Source organism: Grus americana, chromosome 3 (assembly GCF_028858705.1).
Source record: "Grus americana isolate bGruAme1 chromosome 3, bGruAme1.mat, whole genome shotgun sequence".
Lineage (NCBI taxonomy): Eukaryota > Metazoa > Chordata > Aves > Gruiformes > Gruidae > Grus > Grus americana.
Genome location: NC_072854.1, coordinates 99,234,572 through 99,259,087, shown reverse-complemented (window position 1 = coordinate 99,259,087; position 24,516 = coordinate 99,234,572). Strand labels below are relative to the sequence as shown.

Below are 24,516 nucleotides of genomic sequence, written 5' to 3'. Positions count from 1 at the left end.
TTTCCCCCTTTCTATCTTTCTTTCTCTCTTTTCTTTCTTGGTAAGAGGAATTTCTGTGGTCGGAAGTTCTTTGCTTTTGGCAGCTCTGTGCTCTTGTTGCCACATGTCTCTGCTGTTGATGTATGATTGATGCTGTTAACATTCACAAAAAGTTCCAAAAACAAAGATTACCTGGACACCGAAGAAAAGGAAAGCATAAAGCAGTCTGGTACTTGCGGCTGCCAGCAAGATAGATTGGCTCACAGCTGGTGCCTGGTAAACCTATTAAAATCTTCCAGGGTGTCAAAATGTGTGTAACAGGAGAATCCATCCCTCAGGCTCTGGGTGTGGAGACAAGTTTGTGGCACACAATGGCACCAGTATAGTGTCTCAGACTAATCATATCACTGGGGTACAAGCTCTTGCCTTAAAAAGTGGCCATCTACCGGAAAGTACATCTGATGTCTGCCTGTAGAGAAAGAAAAGAGTTCACATCCTTTTTCTGGACTTGGAAGTAATGAGGAGGCTTGTCACAGGTTAAACCTTTGGAGGAACATTTCCTATGGCTTGGACAAGAATTGATATCAAATAACTTGTATGCAAATTCAACTCACAAAGTGAAATTGAAGCAGTGGATGGCAGTTTGCAGAGAGGGTCTCCCACAACAATGCATGCTGGCAGACTGAGAAGCATTTATTTTTCTTAAAGCAGTGATCTTGGGGACCTGCAAAAGCACCTATGTACTGGAAATGCAGGTGTTTTATTTATTTATTATTTTTTTCTTTTGTGCAGTGGATTTTTATAATAGGAACCCAGGGAGGTTTTTTTCCTTGCATTCCTGGTCCCTTCTCTCATGTGAAATAGCGTGTCTCTTCAGTAGGAAAAATCCTAAGTAGTATCTTGCATCAAATTCCATCTCATTGCACTAAAGTAAGCAAAGCACTTCAGATGTAATTTTTACCTTATCTCAACAATGGTTTAATTTCAATAACATTAAGTCATTTTGGTTTGTATTAACAAAAATTGACTTCAGGTGTTCAGCAAGCTTCGTTAATGAAAGCATAAGATAGACTTGCATTTGGGGTTTTAGTCTTAACACATTTCAATGTGCAGAATTGCTCTAATAACTGCGGACATGTTTATGTTGTCTACTCAGTAAATGTTAAAGGAACAGAAAATAGGAGCATAGATAGGAAAATGCTTGTGATAGAGGTAGGATGTAGGCTCTTATCCACGATATTAAAACTAACCTGGCAAGCTCGTATGTGTGTCATTTTACTCATGGGAATAGTCCAATTGAAGTCTGCAGGCTGTATGCTCACATAACAAATAATGATACTCTTGAGGTCTTAATGGATTTTCCAGGTATTAGTTTGGTGCCATCTGTTCTTTCTGCATTAAAATTATTTTTTCTGCATTTCTTCCTCATTTTTTCCTATCTTCTCCTCTGTCTTTTTTACTATTTTCTTTTTCTTTTGTTATACTTACTATTCTTGATGTTCTTCATATATTTTCCTTTATTCAAAGAATTTGGATCTAGAGGGCATTAATGGGATCACTAACCAGCTAAATAAAGTAGAAGGAAGGAGGGAATAAGAAGAAAGCTCCATTTTTACTTTTTTTTGACTTCTGTAACCTAATAATCTTGTTCATTGGAGAAGATATTCAGAACATGGTAGAGGAGTGTTTTTCAGTTGTGGTGATAAGTGTCCTTATTCTTTTTCCATATGCTTCTTACATTTTTGGATGTTTTGTGCATTTGTGTGCTTTTTTTAGAACTGTGTGGGCAAATTCTCCTGAGCGGTACTCTGCTGCTGTCCATGATGCTTCTCAAACTAAGAATTGCAATGTTGGAAGAGTTAAATGGTGCCACTGACTTTTTAAATGACAAGCAGGTTTTATTTGAAAACACTTGAGTGGCTCTTTCATCACTGTTCATCAGAGTATATCAAATTGTTTCAGTTTACCATAGTTCAAATTTTGTTTCCTCTGCTTGCATATAGCTCATTTGGCAATTGGTTGAGGAAGTAGATTATGCCTCTGGGAAAGTATAGCAAAATAATAAGACGGGGGGGGGGGAGGAAGAGGGCTGTGTGGTTTGAATAAGCAATTGGCTGTCTCACGCCAAAGAAGTCTTTTGTTTCCCTGGGTAGTAAGTTTTAAAATGCCAGCCCAAAGAACAAAGCATCGGAGCAGGGCTATGGCTCCCCTACACTCTTAAAAGCATAACACCTAACAAACTAGTTTTATGTGTCTAGGAGGAGCAGTTATAGTTAGAAATGTATGCATTGACAGGTTAAGTCACTAGCTATAAAAATTTGGTAGGAAACCTCTAAACAAATATTTAATTATTCTTAACATTGTAGTTAGTTTATCTGTCTATTTGGAGAGATTCACTTGCATCTCAAGATGTTTATGCATTAGCTATACATTCTCAAAGTTGCATATTAACATGCCTCTATTCAGATAGTTCTTTTCTTTTAATAGGAAATGACAAATAAGGTATGTTTAATTGCTAATTGTCAATGGAGATTTGTGAAATTTGGCTTAAATAAAAGTATAAAAAGCATCTGATTTTTTTTTCAGCTAGATCTAAGTGTTGTAAGAATAATAAAGTCCGTCAGAACTTAATTTTGTCTTAAAATTGGATTATTAAACAAGATGAAGTATAAACAACAGGTAGTGAACTGAATAATTTTTTCCTGATGAGTATTGATCATTATTTGAGAACTATTATCTCACCCTGACCTGTAATGTTTTTCATATGATAGAAGAAGAGAACACTTTTTCTACTTAAGAAGTTCTAATCAGTATTTTACTATGTAAGTGAAGTTGTTGAATAAAACAAAATGCTGAAGAAAACTTTCCTCTACCCTTCAGAATACAGTACTCTTCTCTCTACTTTTTTTTTTTTTTTGAAAGGAGTTTTAGCGCTCCGAAGCTATTTCTTTGCCAGCATCTTCCATGAGCTGAGGGACTTGACATCCTTTGAAATGGCTTTGGTACTATTCGTTATAACATCTTGAATTAAGTTGAGGATTTGTAATAATTTCTAGTTCATTTTCAATGTCTTTATTTTAGGAAGGAAGCGCAGATAAAATCTTATGTTCTGCTACACTTAGATCTATTTCAGTCTGTTTTTCTGCGGCTCACCTGTGTGGGTTCTCTGGTGACTAATAGTGTGGTTGAACACACACTTCTTTAGTAAGAGTACTAAATTGGGTTTCTGTCTTTCAAGCCATCGGTTTTATTTGCACAAACCCCCATGGCATGTAATATAGTTGAAATAGAGAAATCTTTGTCAACTTTTGCTGAAAATGAAGTATTCTAGGGTTGTTGAAGGACTTGGATATCCTATACCTTTAAAAAAAAAAGGAAAAAGGTAAGCTTAAAGAAAAACAGTATAAGTAAGGGGGTTTTTTTGTTGTTTTTAACATGTGAGTTGTTGAGTTTTATGTTTGAAATCAACTTGAATCAAGTGTACAGAAAAGTTAATTTAATGTAGCTGCAGCTACTTTCTCTTCTTCAGCTAATTTCAATTTAAAGTAAAGTAGAGTTTGTTTTTTTCTTTGCAAGGCAGGCAGTTTACCTATCAGGATATCAGCAAATGCAAAGATATTAAATTGTTGTTCTAGTTAACACAAGTAATAACATAATAAACTATATTTTAACATAAATAAACTGTAACTTTGGGTTTGGGAAAAAGTGAATTACTACCTGATCCTCAGCTCTAGTACCTTATATGTGTGTTCGGAAAGAAAAGCCATCATGTTATCACGGGACACACATTTTCAAAACTTACCACTCTCTCTTACAGCTTGGCTTCAGTTTCTGCCTAGTTAGCTAATCAAGGCTGATAGAGATGGAAATAGATGCTCAGTTTATTGTAGTCTATTTCTTCTAATCCTACTTATCTTTCATTCACACACTTGTATACTTGACAGATGTTAATGAAATGCTTCTTTTGAACTCAACAGATAGTATTCTATGAAAATTATCAGAACGGAGATGAATCCATTATGGATAAAAGACATTTTTTTACCACTTTGATCTCTGACAATTTGGCTTTAATCCTGGTGACCATACACTGGCTTTTATTTTATGTTCAGTTTATGTCTGGCTTTTGTTCCACGTTAACAGATAAAGCTGAGTGCTGTTCAGTCTGAAAAATTTCAGACTGTTTATGCTAGCAGGTGATGTATGACATGATATTGGCAGAGATGTGCAGTCCGAGTGCTGGGAGAACTCAATAGTTTTAGTCTATTGATCTGGAATTTGTGTTCTCCTGTGCCACTTTATTATATTCCCGGTCTCTGAAGCGAAGTTGCTTGACTGCTATGAAGGACTATCTCTGCAGTGAAGAAGGTTATAGCGTTGTTAATTTTTGATATCTTTTGACTGTAGAGATGCCCTGGTTAAAAGCCATGAAGAGATCTGCGCAGTTTTGGGACCGGTGCATCGGCTTCCCTGGGCTTCAGACCCAGCTGCAGAGATTCTGGTTATGTGTGTCTGACCCTGTGGACAGCCAGGCTTCACTGCTCTGCTGCCTGGGATGTGCACAGGGCTTAAACTTGCCCTTCCTTCTCATGGCGTAAAATTTAAATGCATTTTCTTGCAGATGATTTGATTTTTAATTTTTTTTTTCCCTTTAGAAATAGATATTCTAAAGGTCATTTTTGACTATCTAGTTAAAATAGAATATATAGAGAGTCTGGAAGAGGACTTGTTTCTTAAGGGTGTTGAGTTTTGGGGGTTTTGTTTGTTTTCCATTGTTTTTGTTGATTTCTTACATTTTATTGCACATTGAGCGTGGCACACTCAACTGTGACTGACCAAGGTCTTGTTCTGGAGTGTAAGAAAGCCTGATATATTTTTGATACTTGAAAAAAAATCTGACAATGCAGTTTTTTCTAGATCTTGATGTTTCAGTCTGTGTCCAAATGTTTTGGTCACTTTTTTAAGAAATGAATGATTCAAGAGATCTGGGTTATGTGTAATTGTTAGTCATTTTACAAAACTTGTTTTTACTTTGATTCAAAAATCTTCATGCCGCTTGTATGCCACTTGTTGAAATTAGGAAGTACTCTGCAGACCTACCATCATCATCCATTTTACTGAAAAACAAATAACCTTAAAAGTGCCAATGGCTCCTTTTTTAAGTTATTATTATTGCATTCATCATTGTGTGGAGCACAGCACGTTCCTGTCACGAGTATACATTGATGTACCGTTTTGTTTGTCATCAGTTTTGTCCTTGGACATGAGCAGAAACTAACAATTTTTGTACTTAATAGGGGGAATTCTAGATCCCGTCAGTGAACAAAATAGCAATGCGCTTCTTGCTTGAGAAAACTGAGCAGTTTGTTCCCCATCTTATTAAGCTGCTGTGCCCTGTGTGTAGTAGCTCTGTTCTTTATACTTCCCGCTGAATGCTTTCCCCGCTGGCCTGAGAATTACCGCTATTATGTCTCCTGATTCACGTTTCTGGAAAGCCTTGCTAGTGCTGGTTGGAGAGGCATTGATCTATTACGATGAGCAGACGGAGATGTTAAGGTCATATGCAGTTCAAGAGTGAATCATAGGCCTTGATACTATGCATCTCCACAAAGATGATGATTTACTTTGTCACTGAAAATAAAAGAAGCAAATTTATAGGCTTGTAATACTAAAAGTGCTTTTTAAGCTCATGTGCTTTTGGTCTTGCATCTAAGTTACACACAGGGGTAAAAACCTCTTGAGCTTTAGAGGTTTTGTACGGTATATTAACTTTTAAAATAAAATCTGTATTCCAAATGTGTATGTTGCAAATAAAACGGTCTCTAAGAAGTACCGGCTGGAAGGAATCATGCTAAGTTGATCTATGCAGAATTTAGGAAGAACGACAATGATCTTAGCAGTGTTGCTGTGTTTAAGTGTGTCTTTACTTTCTTCAGATTTCCTTTATTCTCATTTCTGCCTGGGACATTCTGCATGCTCCTTTTGGCTTCCCTGATCTGAATTTCAGATGTGGTCACATGCTGCTTGGTGCGTTTGAAGCTGTATATGGTTAGCACAGGTCAGCCCATTTCTGCCTTCATCCAAATAGTTCTGAAACCTAATATTCCCTTGATGGGGATCTCTCATATGTAAAGTGCTTGTTTAAAATAAGACTCAATTTGCCTCTCAGCCTGCCTGATAGAGCTGCGATGTGACAAATGGATCAAATGCTGGTATTGTGCAAATGATGCATCTGTGCAAGTTTGCCCTCAGTGCACAGAGCAGTCGATTCTCCCCGACTGCTTTTTTACTTCTCACTTTTATCTTCAATGTGTGGCCTCATGCTTTATCTGTCTCACACTATTCCAAGCCTGCCATGAGCACAGACCTGTTGTTTTCCTGTCAATTGTGTCCTTCGTGCTTGTTGCTGTAGTCAGAGTAGCTGGACATCACGACCCCGTAAGATGCAGTAACAGCTTGCTGTTTGTGCAGGGGGGATGTGGCATGGAGATAGGGTCAAAAGTGACCACTGATTTTTGGATTCTTAATGTGACCTTAGGCCAGGGATTTTTTCAGGGCACGTAATGCTGCAGAGAGAAGAGCACAAGTTTAGCACTCGGGGGAAAGGAGGGGGCAAAACTCTTTTCTGAATAAGACCTTGGAAATAAGAAAGGCATACCAAAAAGGAGAGACCCATGATTAGTGGGAAAGGGTGAAATGTCAGGTTCGAGTATTTCACTGACGGTCTGTGGCAGAGGCAGGTCTGGGAGCCAATTGCCAGGCTAGCTAGCGTTCAGCTCTTTAAATAGAAGAGCCTTCGCTACCCCCGTCTTCCTTGCAGTCCCCTCCCACATTCACTGCATAGTTTCAAACTTCTGCAATGAGTGAAGTGGGCATCTGACAGACAACAGCCTTCTTCACATATACAGTCTTGATTCATCCCCGGAGGGGAGTCTGAAATGTTCACTGGATGTGGCAGATGTACTACAGAGTAAACTGCATCAGAAACTTAATAACTATACCATAGTGCGTATACTCAAAAGTCGATACCTTTCTAAGATGGAAGGGGCAGCTGAAAACAAGGTGAAAACCTGGATTTTTGAATCCTTGGAATGACAACCCTTAAATTAATAATTCTTTCAGTATAGAGGGGGCTTCTGTCTACAACTTCGCTGAATTTTAGTAAAAACCAAACAAATTGAAAGCAACAAACCTCATGTGGTATTATCTGAGCTGTGATGGTTTTGAACAACAGAGTTGAAATAATCAGATCTGCTGTCCCACAGCTGTTGGAGCTACCACTTCCCTAAGGCTAGCCATAATCTTTAATTCTTCCTATGGAAAGAGATGTGGCATGTTGCTGAAATAAAGTATTTGCTGGCAGCATGGCAGTAGAGAAGCTGACCCCTATCAGAGCATATTCCTGCCTGTCCTAGTGTCCCAGGTCTCCTATCTCCCACTGCCTAGGTTAAGGCTTTCATGAATGTGTCACTGGATATAGGCTAGATGGTTGTCCTGAATTCTGGGGCTGCTGCTGTGTGATACCAGGTCCACATCAGAGAGCTTTTGGTTTTTCAGATGGATCTTTGGATACAGCTGTAAAATCTTATGTTCTTCAATTTTTCTTTTTTTTAGGTCAGCCAAGCCTCCGAGAAGCTATCTCGATGTCCTGTATAACTAATGGGAGTACAGGAAGCAGGAAAACAAGCCACAGTTCCTCTGTTTCTGTTGCCAGAAAAGAAACTCTTTCATCTGCTGCAAAAAGGTACCAACTTGTTATTTAAATTGAAATTATATTTTTTTGAAAAAAACCAAACAGAGCAAGAGTTTGATTTTTGCCTCTGCATGACCCTCAGCTGAGCTTCCTGAAGTCTAGTAAGGCACAAATAAACTTTGGAGATGTACCATGTTATTGGGCTGCTTACAGCAGGGTTCTATAAAGAATTCATAAGTGGAGAGTATTTCCATAGTGTATAGTGTCCAAAATGCATTCTTACAGAATGGGCAAATACATTTCCAATACAAATGGAAAATTTTTCCTTCTGGTCTTCATCTGCATCTTTATTTTTTCTCAAGGAAATTAAAGGACAAAACTGACTCCATTGTCTGGAGTATAAATAGTAGGCAATAGCATAAGAGCTATGAAACAATAGTGAATTGTGTAAGATGAAAGTTTACATTTTTATGTAGGAAATCTTAACCCAAAATATGGCTACTTAGTCTTTATGAAGAATATCTGTATCAGATCTTAAATAACACTGCATGAGTATTTGTAAGTTAAATGAGCTAAGCACCAAACAATAGCTTTTTTCCTCCATGGAATGGTTTCAGAGCTGCATACAGTAAACAAAGTGTTTGTATAACTACGTTCTTCTGTGACTTTGTTAGACAGTGATTACAGGGCTTCTTTCATCAGTTGGTTTTGCACCTATTCCTGTCTGTTGGGAAGAACAGGCTGCCAGATACAGCCACAGGACAGAGAATACTCTAATGTATAACTGTGGTAAATTATGTGAACAAATTCTTGGCCTCTGTAGAGTACTCTGCTAACTCCAGTGGCTGGTTTGTCTTCTAGTGTGGATGTAAATACTGTGCTATACAACAAGACAGGGAAATGATATACTTCAGGGAATAAAAATGCTGTATGCAAATATAAACTGTATGAGAACGAACCAGAAAAACTTTAGTACCCTTTGGAATTTGGAAAGCAAGGGTAACGCTTTTTGCTCTTCTCCATTGTATAACATTGCATATCTTTCTTTTTTATTGAATCCTTATGTTTACTTTTCAACAATAAATCAGAAAGTAATCGCTGTATGTCTCTATCTGCTAGTGTGACAGGCACCGGGACAAAAGACATTCCTGCAGGAAGGTATTTCTTCGTTAGCACTTTTCCATTAATCTTACCCCTGTGGCTCTTGGCACTTTGATGAGAGCCAGTCCGATTCCCGTGGTGTTTGTGCTGAATCACCTTCTTGATTCATTGGCTGCTCAGCACTTGACTACAGAAGAAGAGCAGAGTGGAGTGGCCGGCATCCCTTTCATCTGAGTTAAGGTCTTTAAAAGGAGACCTGGATAGGCCGAAAGTGGAAAGCCTTAATATGCTGAGGGCGGCTCTCCCCAGGCACCCAAATAACTGCCCAGGGGAGATTTGGGTGCTTCCAGTACATCTGCAGATGCATGACTCCCGTCTTCAAGGCTTGTTTTAGGAAGGCATAAGTCCCCTCTTTAGTTACTTTTTCAGCCGTTCCTTTCACTCTCCTGTCTTTATACACTCTTCCATGAAATTTGTTTGGTATTTGGAAGAAAATAGACTTGCTCTTTTGTAAAATTATCAGCTTAAGAAAGGCGAAAGAAACCGTCTAATCTCAGGCGTTCTGTTTGTGGTTTTTTTAACAACCGCAAAGCTGTTCAGTACCAAATAGTGTTCCTAGTAGGAGACATAAGTGAATGTCAATAGTGGTCCCATTTCCTTAAAGCTAGGGTAAACATGTCTATTTCTAACATTCTTGTCAGAGTTGAAAAGGAGGGAGGCCAAAGGAGCATATCAGCTGGTCATGGGATGCTTCACCCCAACTTGTCCGGATTTTTCTTCAGGCTGGAAATTGAACTGGTGCAGCAGATGGACATGGTCATCTGTTGATGTAGAATTACACTTTAGTTATGAAACAGCCCCCATAAACTGCCTACAGCTTTTCACGTTCTAAATATACGTAGCCGTACATCTAGTCACAAGTATCAGGAGGCCCACTTGTGTCCAAACTATTATTGTTGTTGAAGTTTAGTGTCTGTATTTTGTGCACTCTTAATCTTGTACATTTCTGGGGCTCTGGCCTCTGTAGATCTGCCATCTCTGAGAATTTCCTCTGTTTCATTTCCTGGACTGTTTAATCCTTGTTCTACCGAGTTGAACACTGAGATCATGGAGATGATCTGATGGCTCAGTAGCTGCACAGCAGCAGCACGTCTTATTTCAACAAAGGCATGCTAAAATATCAGCTGTCAATAAAACCAGAGCCCAGGAATGTACGACGAACAACAGGTAGATGATGTCCCATTGACAGAAATGAAGTCGTGTACATGTTGGGAAAATTTCAGCCTTGTAACTGACTTGTGATAGAGGTGTCAAGACACTTTAGAACAAAAGACATGCTGCATACCTTGTATTATCACTAGAGTTGGCAACAGGTTTGTACTTTGTACGGCAAATGGCTGTCACAAAGACCTGCTGGATCATTTTCCTTATGACTAAGCACTCTTCTGAAAACAACTTCTGGTAAGAGTAGTCTTCATGTTTCAGAATGACCACCCTCCACAGTAGCTGCCGATGTGTTGTGGTCCAAAGGATGAAACATTGTGTTGAGTGAAATTAGAGAATCTGCAAAATTAGGATAGATAATAATAGATCTCTGCTACTCACATGTAGACTGGAGAAATGCCTTATCAAGTTGGGATTTAGAAAGAATTTTTGGATGCATTAAACGACTGCTTCCCAGAACAACTAGTCTTTAGAAACCCACAAGAAAAGGTGGATTTCTTGATTTGGTTTCAGTTGTTGCAGAAGACCTAGTTCAAGCGGTATTAGTGGGAGAGCTGCTCTGTAATAGCAGTCATAGTACAATTAAGCTGAAGATTTTAGCAGGAGAGCGCAAACCAAATACATTCAGCACAAAGATACTCAATACCAAGACTGCCACATGTCTACATCATTTACTTTCAAATTAAAATGGCAGTCAAAAAAATGAAGCGCACTTGCAACCTGGTGTTAGATAAAAGCACTGTGTTGGAACCCAAGGTATACCTTGTGCTGCAAGTCACAGAAACCAGAGTAGTCCAGTGACTCTCATGGCCCAACAGAGAAGCTAAGGTGTGAAATAGATAGTCCACAGCTGAGAAGCTTGGCGAAGCCGTTGGAAGAGATTCCCACACTGAACCTATGGTTTCTAGGAAATGGATCACATGAGCTAAATGAGTTTGGGTAAGAGCACGGAAAATATGAGACCAAATTGATAACTTAGATGATATGCTGCTGTGAGCAGGTGGCATTCACCTGAGTGTGCTGGAGGAACCACGTGGTAAACAAGATATTACAAAAAGTAAGGGGAAAGGGATTGCAGGTAATGGCCTCACTGATGAGCTCTTTTATGCCACCATCAGAGACAGAACATGGTGCCATGTGAGCCACTGTTCGGACCAAGTAGGACCATTCTTTGTAGACATGCAAGCTGGAGTTACAGAAGTCATTACGTTTGTGTATTCTCTCTCCTTCTGTGTCCCTCATCTCTTTTACTATTATGAGACTGTATTTTGAAATCCCTAAGTAGAGGGAAAGGGAAAATTGGAAGTATGTCTTCCTGAAAGATGATTGAAAACCAAACAAAACATTCTGTCTTAGCAGATGGACTCGTGAGAGATCCTGCGTTTATGGGAGAACGAATGCAGAGGTCTGTAATTGTACCTGTTGGAGTAGGAATAGAGACCCTTGTTTTCTTTAGTGACAAAGATTCCAAGAATTTATTTCTCTATACTGCATTTCTTGCCACAGACTGTGAAAAGATTGATTGCTTCATGTGCTTTTGCGTCCAGCAATGAAAGCTAAGTCTACTGATTAAAAAACAATAATTTTTATGTTTCAAGCTAATTAAGGACTTCTGGCTATAAATTATTAACCAAATCCCCACAATTCTTCAAGCTTTGTTTTTCCTGATCACATATATGCCCTCAAGAAATGTGAAAAGCACTTTCTGTTTTGTTTTCATTAGGTTTTCTGAAAAGAAAATGTAATTTTGGTGGATTATATTGACATTTTTAACTAGGTAATATGGTTTACAGAAGAAATCCTGAGTGATCCTTATAAATGTATTTTGGGTTTTATATTATTTTTCATGTTTTGCCCTGTTCTTTAGTGCTTCTTTGGAAGCATTTAGAAAAGTTGGACTCCTGTAAGTGTTGAGGGCTTTGTCTCAGTGGTAGAAGATATACTTTTCAATTAAAGTAACAAATGAAACAGAAAGAGGGTCCTATGAATTAAATTGGGCCCCCATTTTTATTCATTTACTTTATTCATTTATTTGGAATATTGTCTTACTGTTTTTCATTGCTTTGTGGGGAATGGTAAATGGAAACACAAATAATGAAGATTATACAAGGGTTTGCGGGGGAGGGAGAAGTAGTGTGAGGAAATGGAGATCTGGATTCTCCCCTTCAGAAAGATACTTTTTTACTTTGAAGGTTACTTTGAACCTAAGAGAAAAATCTTTCTTTTTCCTTTTTAGCTGGTGTTTGTATCTTGCCTCGTTTGCTCACTGAGAAATTTATCTTGGAAGATTTTTTTTTTTTAATCTTAAAAAAAAAAAAAAAGGCCGTGTACTGCAGAATACTCTTCTCTTTCAGGTCCTGCTATTGTTTGTGGGATTCAGTCTATTGCAAAGCATGCTATTTTATACAACAGCCTTTTAATTAATCTTTCCATTTACTTAGTGGACCTTCAGTTAGGTCCTTAATGAATTTAAGGTTGTTAATGACATGTATTTAAAGCTGTTTCAAATGTTAACCTAATAAATACAGCACTATGAAAATAAAGATGATGTAGTCTTAGCTGTCGTTTACCGAAGGCATTAAAGAAGTAGCAAGACAGTCTGATGTTAGTCAACTACAGATCAAAACAGCGATGAGTTTTCAGTGGTGATTTCCTTTGAACTCTGCTGCAGCCAGGGAGGGCCCAGGGAACCAGCAACAGCATTTCACTCTTGCAGCGACAGCGCAAAGATAAGCAGTACCGTTTGTGTCCAGAAATACAGAGAGAGAGGTATGGTTTCATGGCAAGCTTAAACTAATCAGAGATGGTGCAAGTCACACTCCTGCCTTTTGCTTGCACTGAGCCTTGGCTGGCAGCACGGTAAGGTAGTCAGTGAGCTGAACCAGAAGATGTTTTGTTTGTTGGTTTCTGGGGTTTTTTTCTGAGGGACAGCAGACTTGTGGTGCATCAACTTGTGTCAGCTTTGAATGCTGTAGAAGTGCCTGCAAATGAAGGACATACATCAAAGTTGTATTAATTTTAAAATCAGACTAAACTTAGTACAACAGTGCAGTAAAAATAAGTAAATAAACTTCCTCTCTCACCTTCTTTATTTTTGGAGCTTGTGAATAAATCTTACTTTAGCAAAATGCTAACCTGAAGAGAATGAGTAAATAAGCAAAGCGTTCTTTCAGTGATTATATATAGTAAGTTGTAATATGCTTCTCCCATCTTTTCACAGAGGGCATTTTTCTCCCATCTTTTTAATTTATTTGCTTGTTCTTTTTTTTTCCCCTCTATGTTATACTTTATTTTACAGCGGTACAGAAAAAAAGAAGGAAAAACCTCCAGGACAGAAAGAAAAAAAAGAGGAATCTCATTCTAATGATCAAAGTCCACAAACTCAAGCATCACCTTCTCCCCAGCCCTCCTCACAGACTCTCCAAACACACAGGCAAACTCAAGAAAGCAAGAGTTCTGCTCCAGCTAAAAGGTTTTCACAGTACCACAGTACAGAACTAGAAAATTATTGTAATGATACTGAGTTCGTATTTGACAACAAGTCATGTGAAATAGTTCCAATCTCATGATGAAGTTGTTAAATGTTTGTTTTTTTTTTTTTTGTGCTAGAGAAGATGCATTCAACATGCATTGCAACAGAGCAAATATCTAAAAATACAATTTTTCTTTGAGTAATTTTTTAAGATTACAAAGGTTTTTTTGTTCTCTGTGATTGAAATCCTAATATGGTAAAGTTAGATACCTCTAATCAGTCATTATTCTAAAATAATGATTCTGACTCGATCCTCCTCAAAATACACTTAATAGATTTTGTTTGGCACAGCTGAATTGTAGGTGTGTTTCGCACATGGCCATTTACTACATCTCACAACAGCATTTGTTAAATACTAGTATCATTGCAGCTCTTCCTTTTGAGAGTTTCTCTTTTCAAATCATATAAAGTGACTGCAGTTTGGATTTTTTTTTGCTGCCCACCCCTTTTCAGTTCCTGCTAGGTTGCAGGATGGTTCATTTCACTTTTATTCTGATTCTTTACATGAGCGAAGTTGTGGTTTTACACCCAAATCATCGAACTACTTGACTTGAGTGACTGTAGAAGTTTGTTTAGGATTGCCTCTATGCTCCTGCTCATTTTAGTGGGAATTAGGCACAGAAAAAATGGTAGTTTCTTGGGTTTTGGGTTTTTTTAAAATGGCTTTTCAAAGTCAAGGAAATAGATTTTAAGATTTGGGTGATTATTTCAGAGTTTCACAACTATGCAGATCACTTGGTGTTTTTTTCGTTTTCTTTTTACTTTTTTTTTTTACTTTTTTTCTTTTTTTGGTTCATTGTCACCTTATTGTTTTGCAAGGTATGAAATTTTGTTTTACTGTTTGGCATTTAGGAAGCTGAAACATGCTTTGACATGAAATTTATTCCTCTCAAATTTACTGTGGTTCACAAGATTATGTTGTCTTGCATTGCTCAAATTCACAGCTCTAATAAATATTTAAACTTTCACTTGACTGATGCATGTTATAACACTCCATAAAGGCTCTGTCTCCGTGTCTTGCACAAACTCTTAAGTTATCTGAAGCTGAACTTGTGGCCTGTTGTTCTCCTGCCTGGTATCTCACTGTAAAGATGTTTGTCTGAAGTCTTGCTTACTAATCTTTTGCAGTGTGGGGAAAAACATTAAATGCCTTTTTTAGTCTCTTAATGATTTAACTTGTTTGTCGCAGGACCTTTCAGCTTCTTGAGGTGCTGCGGAAGGAGCTTGCCATTTCTAAGGCTGCAGTTCAGGACTTAGTCCTGCAAAAAGCATTTCTGACGGGATGAAGTATAATACTGTTAGCAGGACATATGCAGACTCTAAATCAGCTGGTTGAAGAAAAATTTGAGCTAGATCACTTTTGAACATGTTTTCCATGAATAAGATATGTGTGAAACTAGTGAACTAGAGACTGCAAAACGTGTAGGTTCCCATTAGTGTAAATTGGCTACAATAAGATTGCCGAAAAATTATATCGGAATTCAAGCCAAACCTAGCTTGCCTTATTCATGCAAAAAGTTTGCAGACGTTCGTTTCAAAAAGATTAAAGCCATTAAAGTGGTTTGGAATGTGCTATCTGCAAAACAGCCATATGAAACTGTAATCTGATAGAACTGTTTTGCCTCAGAAATTAGCATGTTAAAGCTGGTGAACAGTTAATCAGGGAAAAATTTTCTACTTTACTAGCTTCTTAAGTGATTTTTTAAAAATAATTTCTTCTTTAAGGCTAATATGCTGTAGCCTCACTTCCACTTTGGTAATTCGTTAGCAGTATAGTAATGAAGTATGAGTTATTTTGCTCAAGTCCTTATGTAGGAGCATTTGGAAATGGAAAGGAGCGGATAAAACATTTGGCAGCTGTCTTGCTCAATTATTTTCATTCATCCAGTTAGAACTTTTCGACTAATCTTTTTTTCCTGTTTCGTGCTTCAGCTTGAAGGAAGACCTCGCTCTGCTTTTGTCTCCTGCTGCTTGACCTGTCAGTTGCATACCAGTTCCAGTTATTGTTATCTTATTATCTTGTTGTTTTAAACTATATTTTTGTTTCTTCTAGCATAAAGAAATCCTTGACTGCTGAAAAACCTCACGGCGCTTGGGAGAGTTCAGATGACAGTCGTAACAAGCTGCTGAGAGTAGCATCAACATCTAAATTAATATCAAAAGTGGCAAAGAATGCAGACAAGTATGTATCAGCTTGGTACTTAAAAGCAAGTGAACTTTAGAGTCAAAATATGATGAAATTGCATAATGTTGGTGAACTTATTTATGTATATGCTAAGACCATTTGCATCTTTGTTTTTACCAGGAGTAATTACTTGCATAACGTGGCAATGTAGTGCTCCAAGTGCCTATGAAATCTTAAAATTATTATAAAAAGTGAATGCAAGATTGAGTGTAAATATATTTTAATGTTGTCCATTTGAGTTAGCAGAATTATGCACTGAGTTAAGATTTATGGCTTAATGCCACTGTTGTGAAGCTCCAGCCATTTTTTGTTCCCCCGAATTGAAACTGATTTGAAAATGCTAGTGTATTTCCTTGCAGTTAACTTACTGGGTTTGACGTAGCATGTATGTTTCTAAAGTAGAGTGTAATAGTAAGAATATACTTTTATGATTTCAGCTAGGTCTCTCAAATTAACTGTTTAACAAGTTCCTGGCTGCAGGTTCTAGAGAATAGGCAGGGATCTTCTTTTCAGCTTCACCTCCAGTAGGTGATGTGCTGTTGCCCATCGATCCCCCTGTGCTGCTCTTCAGCAGCAGGTTTTCTCAGTTTGTGATCTCCAGTGGAGGCCTCACCAGGGATGAATAGCACAGAGTAGTTACTTCTCTTGCTGCCGTCAGCACAGGGACAAGAGTTTGCTTTTTGCTGTAATTCCACATTGCTGACCCCTGTTGTGACCCGCTTCTTGTCCTCAATGCTCTTTGCCAATTGGGCTTCCCCCTGCGTATTCACACAGTTTCTTTTTTTGACTTTCTTGAAATTTTGCTGAATTTGTGGAAATTGTTGTGTTGACTTTTTGACTGACCCCTCTCCTATTTGCCGAGATCCCCCCAGCATGCTGGCAGCTTCTCCCAGCTTGATGTCATCTGCACATTTCGTACATCTGCTCATTAATCTTTGTTCAAATAACCATTAACTGTTCCAAGGCAGAACTACCTGAAAACCTCTCCCACTATGACAAATAAAACTCTTCAGACCTTTCAGAGTAATTTCCAGTCTTTTTACGATCCTTTCTGTAGTGTTGTCCTTAGCTTGCATATAAGGCTGTCAAATACATACTTAGAGTCAAGAGCAGTACAAGTGCATTCCTTCAGTCCTAGGAATGGGAAGAACAAAACCATCTTAAATTAATCTTGGGTGTGGATATTGACGCATTCACTAAAAGCTTTATGCTTAGCCTGAAGAGTTCTGCAGAGCAGTGAAGTGCTGTGTGGGAGGGATTATGGGTTATGTATTTTGCAAGTATTTCTTTTCTTTTTGTAATTGGTTTTCACTGTTGGAATTTAAAAGCCCTTTGGCAATTTAGATTATAACAGGGTACTGCTAGATACAATATTTTGGAATGAAAAACCCCTCTGCCTTGATTTCTACTTGTTGAGTTTCTTTTCTTGGTTTTTTGTTATGCTACTGAAGTGTCTTTCACAATGTGGTATAGACTTCAGATTTGCTAATAATAAAAAATAAATTTTACTTTGTTTTGTATAGTGGTTTAGGCATGGTCAAAATAGAGGTATCTTGTTTCATTTTCCTGTGATTCTGCTTATTTTCTAAAAGACTAAGTGCTGCCCTTCTACAGTCTCTAATGTAGAAAAAAAATTGGGTATCTAACAAAAGAGTGGACAAGGAAAGGTTAGGATTAATTATTGTTAAAGCAAGCTGTCTGTTCGTAACTTGAAGCTGTTGTATCTTAAAGTATTTGGCAGAAAATAAAGCTTCAAACATTACCAATTGTAGACCATCATTTGATGAAGACTGAGCCTTGTATTGTTTGTGTACCTTGTTCTTATGCTCAAATTATAATAAAAGCAGTATTTGCATTCAAGAGCACACATAAATACTCATTTCTTACTCACATCCTCTGTGCCCCATTTCTAAAAGAATTGGTTGGTATTGTGCAAAGTCAAATTGTTATATTGCATTTATTGTTCCCAATTAAGAAACGTTGGCCTAATCTGCCTGAAGTTGGACCGGAGTCTTGTGCAAGGGAATAGAATTTGGCCCCTAATGTGGGCCTCAGGACAGAAATGTTTTACATATGCTTTGCGCTACCAGCGCAGGATATGAATTTTGTTTAGTAAGCTCAGTCTTTAAGCCAGCACTGAGCTGTTAATTGGTCTGATAAAGCCATAAGAAGCGAGAGGGCTCCCACGGCAGCCCATCATTCACTGTTTTTCAGGCAAAACTGGGAATCCAGTTTTAATTTTTCATTTGGCAGTGTGGTGAAGGGTGATTCCACCGATAGCCAGAGATGACTTTCCTCATGCATATGCTTGACCCTTTGTCACTGTTACAAAAATTTGACCTCCATCCAGCTAAAAATATTGGATGCCACTCATACCTTCCTGCTGAATTTCAAATGACTTCAAGAGGGGGGTTTTTTATGCAATACATTCTCCCATCAAGGAGTGTTTTTTCTGGTAAGAAGTAGCTCTGATGCTGGAAATCAGTATTTCTTCTCTTTTCACAAAAAAGAATTGAGGGGTTTTTGTGAGTGGTTCATTCCTGGTTCTGATGAGGAGAAATGTCTCAACTGTGCTCCTTTGAAGGTGCATGGAGCCAGTTTAAATGAACTGCAACTTGCTTACACTTAATCCATGTGTCCAACAGGGTTAATTCCTAGAAAAAATTGTGTTGTGTGCTGACAGCTTATTTTGACAGGTGTTAAATGCTTTGTATGCAGGCTTGAGGGTGTTTGGCAGCTTAAAACATTTGGTTATTACAAGTTTGCTCTCTCAAAATGGAATTTTCTGTGCACAAGGAATTACCCTCTATAATTTATTTTTAAAAGCTTTTTGTATTTTGTTGTTATCACAGTAATTCTTAGGAACCTTTGCCATACAGCCAAAGACCTTTAAGTTACTCGAAAGGTACAGTGAACTGCATAAAATATGGGTAAATATGCACTATGATGACCAAGCTGAGTTATTTAGTGTCCTATACTACAGCTACATTGTACACAGAGTCTGATGAGATTGCCAAATGCAATAATGTGTAAGAACTAGATGGTATTGGCTTGATAAGCATTTCACGTATCATTAACAATATTATTTTGAATTTTTCCCCAGGCACAAAGATGTCATCATCAGCCAAGGTAAATAAAACCATTTATTTTTAAATACTGGATGAAGTTGAAGAGATTTGCTTTTGACTGAATAGTATTTCCTGTAAATAAATACACTGGGACATATGCTTATGAAACAGGGATACAGAGCTAAAATAGTATGGATAATTACTCCAAGAATTCCTCTGGCCAAATTTTACTCAAGACCTGCATAAGGATATTTAAAATTATGGAAAAATGCTTCATCAAATTGGATCTTTAGGAAGGACAGAAATTTTTGGTGGGTGGTGGGAGGATTCATTTTGTGAAACAAAAAACCTTTGTTGATTATTTTCTCTGTGTGTATGTGTATAAATAGAGAGAGGTTATGAAAACAAAAATCTAAAGTTTTGACTGATGTGCCAGTCTTCTTCCAAGCAGGTGTGAGACATTAGAAATAGTTTTAAGATATTTTATTTCTATTCCATAACCAGCAAAAATGTCAACTCGTGAAAAAAACAGCCAAGGTAAGAACTAAGCTATGCCCTTTGGTCGCTTTCTAATTTAGCGCTCTCACAAATCTTTTATTTGGCTTTTCACCATCAAAGAGCATCAGTGCATGATCTCTTAAGAAGTTTGAGGCTTCAAATAAATGTTTCAGCTTTCTTATTATGGAAATATATATGCATATGCACATTGCAATCTATGTGGGGATTATTTGGGGGTCGTCTAAAATAAATTACTACACGCATAATTTCCTCAGAGAGGAATGAGTGTTCATATAAGGTTCTAGAAGTCTTGCATTGTTGCCTAAGATACCAGGATATTAAGAACTGCCAACTAAAAGATTTGTTTTATCTCAGCTTTCTGTGTTGCCAATATTACGACACCTACACACTGATTAGATGAGAACAGAGACTGAAGGTTTTAATATAGTCTCCTAAAATGAAAAATGAGTCTCTTCTAAAGTGTATGTCTTTGCACCAATGAATCTTGCATTCTGTGGCTACCTGCTGCTGCTGGCTTGTTCAGACAGGAAAAGGAGTCGTCCATCTGAACGTGGTGGGACGTGACAACAAAAGAAATCCACTTCTTCTGTCACAAAATTACGCTGCTTTGATGTCCTGCAAACTGTACTGAAGCATGCAGTTTGAAAACTAAAGCATGTAACCCGAGTGCATGCTGTACACAACATACATCTATGTACAGAGGTTCTGTCGCGTGCTTTTTCGCTCCTAATTAACAAATCTGTAGTCTCCAAATTCTGCGCTGTAAGCAAGATTGCATTATACACAGATTGATTACTTTTGATCTCCTCTGGATTTTCTTTCAAAAAGAAAAAAAAACCTCAAATTTTTTGGAAGTTAATATTTGAATTGTTGTAATGAAAACAAAATCAACTTGAATCCAATTGCTTTATATTTTCTAATTCATAGAGAAATTACAGATTTAAAAATATCCTAAATTGATTCTTACCAAAAGCATCCTTCAAAGACAATAGGGGTGAAAGAGGGTGCGTAAGCATCAGGAACAAAGAAGAAATGTTTCATTATGCCAGGTTGCTTAACACCAGCTGTGGAACAGTACATATGTGCAGCAACAGTTACTGTAAAAAGAAAACGAATCAGCAGTGTCCAGACCAGCTGCACTTTAGCTTTGCAAGAACTAAGTAAAACTGTTACATTAAAAATACCCATTCTACCAAACACAACTTTTCACAAAACCAAGTTGCATACAGCTAAAATACTTTCAATACTAATTCTTTCCTTACAATGTGCTTCTACAATTCTGCATGTTCTGCCAAGAATGGGCCGTCCTTCAGTTCTCTCATCCTGGTAGCTATAACTTACGTGGCCTCCATGTGTACCCTGCGGACGATGTGAGCTTTCGCTGAGTGCTGAATGGGTACCTTCTGTGTGTGTCGTGCCAGAGTCTGTTCTGAGCCCAGCTGGAATGAAAGAGAAGTATGATGCAGATGACGGTGGCCTCGTGTATATGGAAGATGGAGAGAAAGTCTTGCCATAGAAAACGCATTTACTAACATTTTAAACATGTATAGTGGCAAAACATCATTCTGCCATTAACATGGGTGAAGTTGCGATTAGCAGGATTCAGCCTCCAAAGATTTTTTTTTTTTTTCATACGGACCGATGAGTGTATTTTATGACAGCTTTTAGTGTGTGTATGTGTGAAAGTCTGTGTTAGGTTTTGTGTTGTGTTTGCTGAGTAGCCACCTGGTAGTTACTGTAGTTGCAGAGGGCTCCCCCATCCTTTCCAGTATAAGCTTAACAATACTCAGCCAATTCTCTGTAGTGCAACGTCCTGTTCAGGGCAGGTGACTTCAGCCTGTATTGTACTTGTTAGTTGCCACCAAAAAAAATAATCAATTTCCAGTTGGCACCTTGACCCAACCGGCCAGAAAGTTGGAGTTGCACGGACAGTTAACATGGTTTCTGTCCCGTGCAGCTGGACAGAGTTGTCTTGGGCAGGGTGGGATGAAGCCTTTGCTCGTGGTGTTTGTGCAGGATCTTCCTGTTCTGCAACGCAAAGGCATGAAAAGTTATAGCTGCTTTGACACTGCTTTGTGGCTTGCCAGCTTTTGCCTCTAGAGGCGAGCAGTCTGTAGCACGGTGTTAATTAAGTTACAGCAGCTCCCCTGAGCTGCTCATTTGGCAAGGCTGTGTGTGAAACACTGTGTATGCCCCCGGCACACACCTCCCACGCTAACGATTGTGTCAATGCGATTCTTAGAAATTGTGTGAGGGAGGCTCTTGGGAAGACTTCTGGTGTGCAAACTGTCAAGCTTCAAAGCAAATCTACATAAAAATACTTCAGTGTCTTTATACACACATAAAATAAGTTTGGAAACATGGTGAAATTGCAAATTATCATAGCAGAAGGTGTTTGCATGGGGTAATAGGATGGAAGGTGACAATTCTCTGTAGCTTTGCACATCCTGGAATCACTTTGTTTCCTTTTTTTTTGATTCTGCCATTAAAGAACCTGCTCTGAAACATGTCACTATAGCACAGTACCACAAAACGCAGAGAAATTTTGCATGTTTAGTTCTTGGAATTGTATTTTTCTAGCAGCAGAAGTTACTGCAATATTATCTGTGTTGTGACCATCTGCGCACACTCATTGTGATTTCTGGTGATAGTATGTATTAGCTATAAAAGTGAAAGACTTGAGGAGCAACTGGGAATCTTAGGTAACCTTAGATGAACTTCAGTAGTGAAAGGCATTGGCTTCGATGTCTGAACTGGCTTTGGTGTGGAGTCCCCCAGTGAGCGTGCTACAGGTCTTGCATGTAAATGTCAGCGAGACCCGGGCAATTCTCTCCTCCTGCCAGCAGCAGCAGCATGGGGAGCCGCAGCCCGCAGCTGCCTTGCGTGCAGTCACCTGAGTTTCTTCTGCATGGCACTGTGCCGAGGCCGTGCCTGTTACCACTGTTGGACACATACCTTCTACCTCAGTACCCAGTTTTGTTCCCTCAGTGCCTTTGTCTCTCCCACTTGGGTTGAGTTGCATCTACTCCAGGTTAAGGTTCAGCCTGAGCTTTATGCATCTGGGTATATGCTGAGGCAGGGGTAGTACAGACAGGAACGCCGTGGTGACGCCAATCCAGTGAGGGAAGTATTAGACACGCTTCCATACAGTTGCTGAAGAGATTTTTGGGTTTAAGTTTTTCAGCTTATTTTTGAACAGTCATTTGTTTAATCCTTGAAAACCAGGACAACCTTTTTGCAATAAAGTTGAGTACCAAGGTGGTATTAAAATTCTGTGAAAATCCAGTAAAGCTATAGGTTCAATGAGCAGGTGTTTTCTACAGCCTTAAAAGGACACTAGCTAAAATTGTTCTTTTAAATTCTTTACCAGCAGGTGTTTATAATTGCCTATAAAAGCCATCTTTCTTTTCACTTCAGCAGAGACATTTTTAACATATTAATCATAAAGCATTTATATTTTTATACCCAGAAGTTAAGGACCTGGGTTATTTTAAGATAAAAGGCAATTTTTTTTCACTGAGATTCCGTGTTTGAGTTTGGTTTTCAGTGATAGCAGCTCTGTATATGAATCACTTGTTCACTTATTATAAAGTAATAAGAGACACTTAGGTTTTTGGATGGCAATAAAAACCATATGTGAAAGAATTAATGAAAAACATTCACCGCATTCCTAAGTTTGTTTCTTTTTAGCTTGTGCTTTATTAGTTTCCAGTACTTTTTCTGTTAGTTTAACTGTGCTATAGTTCTAGCTTCACAGAACGGGGCAATCGTGAAGCTCACAATGGAAAAATTTACCCTGCTGACAGTGTGTCCTGTGCAGAATTCAGTAACTACATCAAATCAGTTTTTTCATCAGACACAGATTTTCTGTCAGATGCTTATTGAAGGTGCTCATGTACCGGAGGGCAAACGGAGACCCAGTCTACCTCATTATTCTTGGGCTGCCTGCTCTCGTTCAGGCACAGTGCATGTTATTAAAAACCATAGATACTGTCAGAACAACAAATTGGTATTTGGGAGTTTTTATCATTGACTCTTGGTGAAGTCAGGATTTTATTATTTAAGCAGGAAGCATTTAGATACAGTCTTAGTGAGCTTGTTTATGTCCACTACTCCTTTTTGAGTCTTTTTTTAATAAAAAGGTAGAATATAATATTAAACTTGAATTATTTCAATGCAAATGGTAACTGTTGTTAATACCTAGATTCTTAATGTCACCTGGTACATGCAAAAGCAGGGTTTTAGCTATGATTTACTTATCAAGTTATATAAAATTAATAACCAAAGATCTATTAAGAAACCACAAGGCAAAGCTGTAAAATCATTCCAAACTGAGGCAAATCTCTCATCTCATCTGCTTTTTTCAACTGGTTTGCATCACGCCAGCGCTCAATAGTGACAGCGCATGTCTGCTTGTCAGGTTCGGCAAGCATTGACACACAGCTCAGGGTGAGAGATGGCAGACCTGCAGCCGCATTTTAATTCCACTGTGACTTAAAATGTAACGGTCTGGGCATGGTGGCTGAATTTGGTTGCATTCATCTCTGTGCTGTTAGCACTAGTTTAAATTAGAAACAGGCTTCTAAGCCTTTGTCCCTCACGTTAGTGGTCCTACAGAGTTCTTGGACAGAAGCCTGAAAGCAGAAAGCTTGTGGGAAAGAAGTTATTTGTAGTATTAAAAAGCATAACTTCACTGGTCAAGCAACTGGAAGGTGAAGACAGATTAATAAATGTACTCTTGATGTGGTCTTATATTGCATATTATTAGAGAGTTCTACTTGGCCAAGCTAGTTGGAGTCTTTTGGGGTTTTTCGTTTGCTTGTAATTCACTTTAAGGGGAAGATTCAGATGCTAAACACAAGTAGAACTGAGCTGAGGGTTTTGATGCATCGGTCCATGTTGCTCTTTCAAACTAGATGGGGTGGGACCTATTGAAAAATAGTCACTAGTAATTTGCAAGATAAGATTAGTGTAATCATTCCTGAAGAATTAAACTTATAACCATGTAGACAAACAGATAATTTTTTTATTTATTCACTATTATCTACTCCGAGTGTGTGTGTATGTATATAAAATCTACTGTATGCTCATTAGACATTGCATTATGCATACACTTGCTAGCTGAAGAGCAGTTAATTACAGCACAGACTTGCGGGGCTGCCTCAGGGTCTGTCTAAATCATGAGAAATAGTGTGATATAAAATACATTCTTGTAATA

General features: G+C 38.2%; 1 protein-coding gene across 6 annotated transcripts in view; it reads left to right on the top strand.

Moving 5' to 3' along the window:
• EML4 (EMAP like 4) overlaps nt 1-24,516 on the top strand; it is a 165,360-nt gene that overhangs the window by 92,390 nt on the left and 48,454 nt on the right. For 3 of the 6 annotated variants that reach the window (XM_054819788.1, XM_054819789.1, XM_054819786.1), the window contains exons 3-7: nt 7,591-7,720; nt 13,293-13,466; nt 15,580-15,708; nt 18,815-18,840; nt 19,284-19,316. In XM_054819788.1, the coding sequence (XP_054675763.1) occupies nt 7,591-7,720; nt 13,293-13,466; nt 15,580-15,708; nt 18,815-18,840; nt 19,284-19,316 (492 nt within the window). The remainder of the gene's footprint in view (nt 1-7,590; nt 7,721-13,292; nt 13,467-15,579; nt 15,709-18,814; nt 18,841-19,283; nt 19,317-24,516) is intronic. The other 3 variants (XM_054819790.1, XM_054819787.1, XM_054819791.1) reach the window with 3 other exon arrangements.